This window comes from Branchiostoma belcheri, unplaced genomic scaffold, assembly GCF_001625305.1.
Source record: "Branchiostoma belcheri isolate BF01 breed outbred unplaced genomic scaffold, Haploidv18h27 scaffold201, whole genome shotgun sequence".
Lineage (NCBI taxonomy): Eukaryota > Metazoa > Chordata > Leptocardii > Amphioxiformes > Branchiostomatidae > Branchiostoma > Branchiostoma belcheri.
The window spans coordinates 265,912-273,305 of record NW_017803503.1 but is presented as its reverse complement, the minus strand read 5'-3'; the positions used below and the strand labels follow the sequence as shown (position 1 = coordinate 273,305).

The 7,394-nt window shown below is 37.6% G+C and overlaps 1 protein-coding gene across 1 annotated transcript; it reads right to left on the bottom strand.

The window, feature by feature from the left end:
• Positions 1–5,108: 5,108 nt before the first annotated feature.
• Positions 5,109–7,394, bottom strand: LOC109469386 (monoacylglycerol lipase abhd6-B-like). The gene is made up of 4 exons (XM_019767886.1): positions 6,963–7,394; positions 6,646–6,703; positions 6,335–6,429; positions 5,109–5,891 (listed from the first exon to the last, which is right to left on the bottom strand). Exons 1-4 carry the CDS (start codon positions 7,086–7,088, stop codon positions 5,733–5,735), a joined length of 438 nt encoding a protein of 145 aa, XP_019623445.1. The 5' UTR covers positions 7,089–7,394; the 3' UTR covers positions 5,109–5,732.

Below are 7,394 nucleotides of genomic sequence, written 5' to 3'. Positions count from 1 at the left end.
GGTTTGATCAATTTTATTGATTACTTCCGTTTCGCTCTGTTTTCCTTCAAGTACAAGAGTTATGGTAGGAGGGTTCTGCCCTGTATTTGATATGAAATATATTCCTGCGAGCATTGAAGTTATGAAAAAGGGTGTCCGACAACACTGCTATATATTATCTAATACCTTTTGCTAAAGTATGTATCGATCCACACAGCTCCAGTTCTTGTCTACTTCAGATACAAGGGAATGAATTATTTATTGTTTTAATATTTTATTATTGTAGATTTGTACTAGTCTGGAAATGGAGGATTGTATTGTTACATAATATTTTTGTCACCATATTTTATGTGTATTTTTTTACATTTTGGTTTTGATATTATTATTTTGATGTGTTTGTCAGTGAGTAAAGTATAACTCTGTTTTTCAACTTTGTTCTGTATAATTTATGTGAAAAGTTGAAAAAATGACTGGACATTCACTACAGCATCTATTCACTGGACAGGAGTAGATGTGAAAATTGATGTGTGTATGATGTGTAAAGGTGTGACCCTTCTCTCTACTTTTGATAGGTTACTTACCTAATTTTTGCTGGTCGTGGCATAGGTCAGAGCTCAGAGGTATATGTAATAAAAGAAAACTGAAGCTATATACCAGCTGTACATTCAATTTATGGTGTCATTTCAGAGGGCAAAGCCCAAAGGGCAGATCTTTAGTAAATGAAAAAAGTTATTGCATTGGAAATAGATTTTTCTGACATCACAAGGGTAAGGGTATTGATGTTCAGTCTAGATGTTAACTCTTTATATTGAGAATTGAGTATTAGGTAAAGGCAAGAGTTACAGCATACACACTATATGTGCATACAAATATCATGTCCAAGTCATCATCCAATTAAGTAAAACCATTTGTTTTATTTCTACACCTATGCTTGGTAACCTCTACTTTTTTATTGACCTTCAATAGCTTGGAGCAAATATCATTATAGTACCTAATGTATATATATACCTTAACCCTTCGCTTGACAGTGTGCCAGATAAAACCATCAGATTGGCACATGTATGACCCCATGGCAGAGTAAGGGTAAACTTCTAAATGACTCCAGAGTGCTATAATTCCTTCCCAGCTCAGACTGTCCATTTGCAGAATCTGACACTCCAATCCCACTGGAATCCAAGTCAGCTTTGAAGATTATTGATATTTTTGGAGCCTGCCACTTTTGATATTACGATGATCTCCCAACGGGTACCATAAAGTAGGACAAAGCTAAAGAAGATTGCGCCGTCATCGAATCCCAATCCCAAAACTTTCAAAGGTCAATATAAAACCCTGTGGTCACTCCAATGGGGCATTATATTGCAAAAATGGATCTGGAAATATTCTCTGAAATTGACCTTGTAAAGTCGGGCAGACCGTGCCAACTTGTATTGGGTATAATGGAGTATCTTACAGCCCATAACTCTAAAGACATTAAAGCCTAGTAGCTTGTTCAAACTCAGGCCATTTGTACATGCCAGCGAGTGTAATGGTCATCTCAGAGCAGATGTCAGGATTTGGCATGTTTTCAAATGTCTTTTTGCAGCACTTTACCTGTCCTTCATAAAGGTCATTTTCAAATGCCAGCTACTTGAAGAATAATAAGACATTACTTGAAACACAAGCTGAAACTGGGTATCTGCTTGGAGATTTAGTAGTCTATTGGCATGCCCTGTTCTGTAGAATGAAATAATTTGCTCTAATAAAGGTTGGGGATGGTTGATTTATCATGTAGCAGCGTTGTAACACAACTGACGGGATCAATTTGTAACCCTGGCCCCTTGTCTGCCTGCAATTCATCAGCGACTATTGGAGATTGTTCATCCCGTGTCACAACTCATTCCTACGCGCTGGCCAGATTGTTCTCCAGCGTACCGTAACGTGAAACCCTAACGACCTTTGTGAAGGAAGGGGATGAATCCATCTGTTAAATGGACATGTCCCTTGCAGGGCCCTAATCCAGGGCAAGTGTGCAATGTATATTGTGTGGATCACCATGGGATCACCTATGGTGGCCCAATCTGGAGCTCTGAGCAGCAGCAAAGGACTGTTGAGAAAAAAGGTTTTCAAAGGCCAAAGATTCAAACTTCCACAGTTGCTACTTTTGTCTAATATTTCCTCACCTGTTTGCTTACTATAGATTTTTAACATGCACACACTGACATGAAATTCTTCATCTTTATAATGATTGTTTCCCTACATTTTCCGCATACACTTTGAAAAAATCTAGAATCCAAACAGACAAATGAATTGCTCAATATGGTAGTGCTGCAAAATCTGCAGCCATTTGAAATATTACAGGACTCCGTTCTAAACATTAACCTCTTAGACTAATATGACTATGCTATGAATAAAACATGAACAGGACCATTTGGAGACAAATCAGCTTGCCAGGGCAGACATGCTACAAAAGTCCCTTCAGTACCTTAAATTCCCTATGAGGTCATTTCAAACATAAAAAGACACTAAAATGGTTTGCAAAACAATTTGGTCGTATTTTTTTTACAACCTGTTAATTGAGCAAAGCTGCAGCTTAATTAGATTGCCTTTCTCTACGCAAATTAATTAGACAGCAATAATAGCAAGGTCCACATGTAATTTAATTAGGCTAGGCTAAGTTAATTTCGGTTCGGTATAAGTAGGTCAATTTGGTGTGGAAACAAAAGCTTTCTGATAAACTGTTCCAATACTTAATAGGTAGTAGGTACTTCATCAGAGGATGCATACATGTAGCTATTACATAATACATTATTGTACCAATAGAAGAGCAACAGTTCATCCCATGGCCAATTCTGTCAATGACTTTTAGATATATGCCAGCAGATTTAGTCTAAACCTTCATATAAATCTCTAACCAAGAAGTCAAAATAATATGCTGTGACAACAGGCATCAAAGCACAAAACATACTACTAGTATTTATTCCTCTCAGTTGGACATAATTATTTATATACCACTGAGTTCTCCACCAACATTACTGGATATTATATAGTTTTACATGTTCAAATGACCCTTTCCAATAAATTTGATCACGACAGTAATAATGATTGTGACCTGGAGGTTAACTTGCTAAACATAATGCAGCCAAACCTGGAATAGCAGCCACCACCTATCTATAGCTCCATAACATATCCCCAGTCGTAAGATTTTACAATTGGCTACTGGGCAGTCAGCCAGGAACCTGGATGTAGAATTAGCCAGGCCTGAAAGGGGCACTCATAATCACCCGCAGGATTTAATCATTGCTCTAGGAAATTGCAGGGATGTCTCCCTGCCTTTTATAGCAGAGTTGCTGCCACTCTCAAAGCATTATGTCAAATTTATAGCTTCTTACCTAACATAGTATTGATTAGGCCAATTGAATCCAATTCTCGGTCTTCTGGTTTGACTTTTGTTGACTGAGAAAACAATTCACAACAAACTAAATAGTTTTCATGAATGCACTGGAACTGTAGAGGAATTGAATGATGTACATGTAAGTCAATCGTGTATAACATCACTTCCTGAATTCCTCCACATGCCACCCAGTTACTCGCAACTGGCGTGTGCTGGGTTACCTTCAGCCTTGACCTCCCAGGGTTAATTAACTGTCAAAATCACCTCCCACCCTCCATGCAATGGTCACTACTTGGAGGAACACACCCACGACTCACATAAAACGATCCTTCCATAACAAGTTAAGGCCACACTAATTTGATTTGTTGGTTCTCGGAGTTTTTGTAGAAAAAATATTAAGCGACAGGGCAAAAAAAAACAGACCTACATGTATGATAGTCCTAAATGCTATAATAGGAACTGCCTGTTGGGGCCAAAATATGAGCATTTTGGAGTTGATTCAGAGGCTTACATGTTTGGTTTTTTTTGCAAATTAAAAAAAAAATGAAACGGGCGAACTTGTGAACCAACAAATTAAATTGGTGTGGCCTATTACAGTTGTATAGCCCACCAATATAATCAGGTGTCGAGACCTGTCTGAGTGCATCATACCATGTTTCAGTTTTAAACCTAAGCTGTCTGCCAATAGCCAATCCAAACACATCAGTTGTGATACACTCTGCCACTAGACTGGGGTTAAGCTGTAAGCCTATTGTGGTAAGTATCTACAGGTAATGGAAATAAAGCTAACTTAAGCAGCTTAACAAAACACCTAGAGAAAATTAATGCACTGGCAGCTGCTACCTAATGTATCATTCCAGTGATATTACAGTTCATTTTTCAAATTGATTATTTTCTCTGACCCCAATTTATTACATTCTTAACACCATTTCTCAATAAATCATTGCACTTGTGACTAATTTCAGAATTACTGAATCCTTGCCCATCTGATTCATTTTTGGTGTAATTCATTTCCTTTCATGTACACATAATTAATATCAGACCCCCAATTATGTAATTGATAGATGTGCTTATATTTATGAAGTTTTTTCCTAGAACAAGAGAGTTGATGTTCATGAATCCTCCTGTGTTAACTTGTTTGAGCCACTGATAATAATTTGGATCATGGAATATATATCATATAAGCCTAATATTGCCAAGGAGTCTGTATTGTAATTTGTACTTTGAAAACCAAAAGCAGCAGGGATACAGCATACTGATATTCAACATGAAAACACAGGCTAGCCAGTGGCTCTCTGTAGCTGTACTGTACCCCATTTAAATTCCTGTCAAAAGTTTAAGCTGTAATGCCAGACCTTAAGGTGTTAGACATTATTGATCACTGCACATTACAGAGACACATGAGTCCTTCTCCAGTCTGTGCTGACTTAATCTATTGTACCGTACAAATGCTATCCATCACACCAGTCTGCACAACTTCTGCAGGGTGCACAGGGCTCGAAATACTGGGTACATGTGCACCTTTGTGCACACAATATTGGAGCTGTGCACCCAATTTTTTTCTGTGTGTGCACCAGTGCACTCACATATTTTTGTGGGTATTTTTGTACATATCAACTATACGATAGCATGCAGGATATTCGTGGCTTCTAACTTCTAAGTGTCAGAAAATAATAAAATCTTTGTTGAAGTAACTTGTTTAAGATTTTGAAGTTAGCTACCATTTCAGATTCAAGCTCAGAAGAGGAGCAGTAAGATTTGTAGTTAGGTTTTGTTTTACATGGTGCACCCCAAAAATTTTTGTGCACCTAATTTTTTTGGTTGGGTGCACCAGTGCACCTATTCCCAAAAATGAATTTCGAGCCGTGGTGCGTCATACAATATCCAGGCACATTGTGCTGGGATTTCCCTCCAAACTGTCATCTATCAAACCTGACAGACGTGGAATAATTACTGGAATGGTTTGAACCGAGGAGCAAATTTCCCCAATGTAATATTACATGGGGGTCCTCTGATGCAAGATTTTGATTAGGCAAATCCCACTGCAATTTGTGCATTTGGGTAATATAAACTTTTGATATAGCTTAAGCTTTTATTTATTACACAAGAAAATGATTGAAATAACTTCAACCTTTAATATGTACCAAGTAGTTAGATATGATCCATTGCAGGTAACTATAAAAAAGAGTGTTACTGACATTTGATACCAAATACTGGCTAAATGAAAGACAATTTTCCCAAATCATGATTGATGAAAGTTCTATAATATCGAGTATTTTCTAATGGCATGAAAATGAACCATCAAATCTCTCATACATCTTATTGGGGTAGAATTTTATACCCATAAAAGAAATCAAGCTGACAGAAAATGTTAAATTTTGTTCTATCTATAAATAAATTTATCTCTGAAGTTCATGATCAGAGTGGCAGCCTTTTTGGGAGTTTCAACAGGAATGGAGTGTCCACTGTCCTCTATGATGTCCACATGTAGGGGTGCTGTCATCTCTCTCTTTATCACATCCACACAGGTTATGTGCAGTACCTACGGGTTCAAAATACAAGACCAGATCATCAATACTTTTTTTACCTTTGCAGAAGGAAAGCATATTGTTTTTGCTCTGTTTCCTCTTCTTCCCTCTAAAACAAATAAGGTCAATGACCTGGGCCAGATGGCTGCCACCATGGTAACTGGTGCTGTAGCAGACACCCTGTTCAAGATACATTACAAATGTATGTAGCAAGTGGCAGAATAGAGTTGGAGGGGCTGGACACCATATGAATGTATTTGAGTAAAAATTATCAGAGCAGTAGTTTGTAAGCCTACACCTTAAAGGTAAAATTATGCTTTTGCTTTGCAAATCAAACTGTATTTGATTCATTGCTTTTACTAGACCTGATTTAATGGTTGACGCGGGTTGACTTCAGGATGCTGTGAATCATTTATTATCAATCAGCACTGTCCAACTGCTCCCATATACTACATACCTCCTCATGTCTGCCCCACATCACTTGTGTTGGTGCAGAAATCTTCCCAAGGAGAGGGGTAAGGGCATCTTGGTCTTCAAGTAGAGCATCAAACACTGAAATTAAGGACCATGTAGTGAGTTGTTAAGGTAACTGTACAAAATGTCTTCAATCTTCAAGTAAATTACATGTAGTTATATTGGATAATAGCGAGTAACCTGAAGAAAAATCCACCAAGAAAGTTCATGAAGTTTGAAAATGAAAACTGGATACTAGACCAATCAATTTGCACCACTGTGACATTAAAAAGAGCACAGCTGTAAGACACTTACTTTTCTTCAAGAAGCTCATACGAGGTGTATTGTAGTAGTCTAGAAATCCTTTCACTAACTGTGGAGATGTAAAAGAAAGGATATTCATGAAAACTTTAATAAACATGAGAATAAAATATTGTAAGGTATGTGTGAAAATGCAAGTTAGTGCAACTTTATTTCAGTTAATTTAAACTGCATGTCCGTTTTCTTCTGATTTTACCTTTCTTCAAAATCTTTTGGACAGTACATTTAATTTCCCATGGTCCTACATCAAGCCTTTAGTTTAAGTTATTCTAATTCCTTAACACCTTAGCCTACAGTTGATATTTCCCTACCTGTTTAGATGGTATGAGTGACTTGTTATGAAGACAAAGATGAAACATCTCCTCTGCCTGCTCCACAGTTTCAGGGACCAGCAAATGTTTCTTCCCCTGCGCAACCTTGTCAAACATGGGACTCATCACCGGGGACTTTATACCTGTGGGATGCAACTGTAATATTTCAGGTCTAGTGGTAGTTTGGTATCTTAGCGTCTTACTCTATATATCTTAGTATAGAGAGAGATCCAAACAGTCCGATTACTTCTGCTGAAGCCGGATTTATTGATCCGTATGTGAACTGTAATACAGGTAGATGTGGTCTAATGGTTATAAGGGGGCTTAGCATTTTAATAGTTACACAGGGAGTTACCAACGGTCTAGGATTACACAGATGAGGTACTAACAGTTATACAATACTACAATGTACTAATCTACAGAGCTACAACT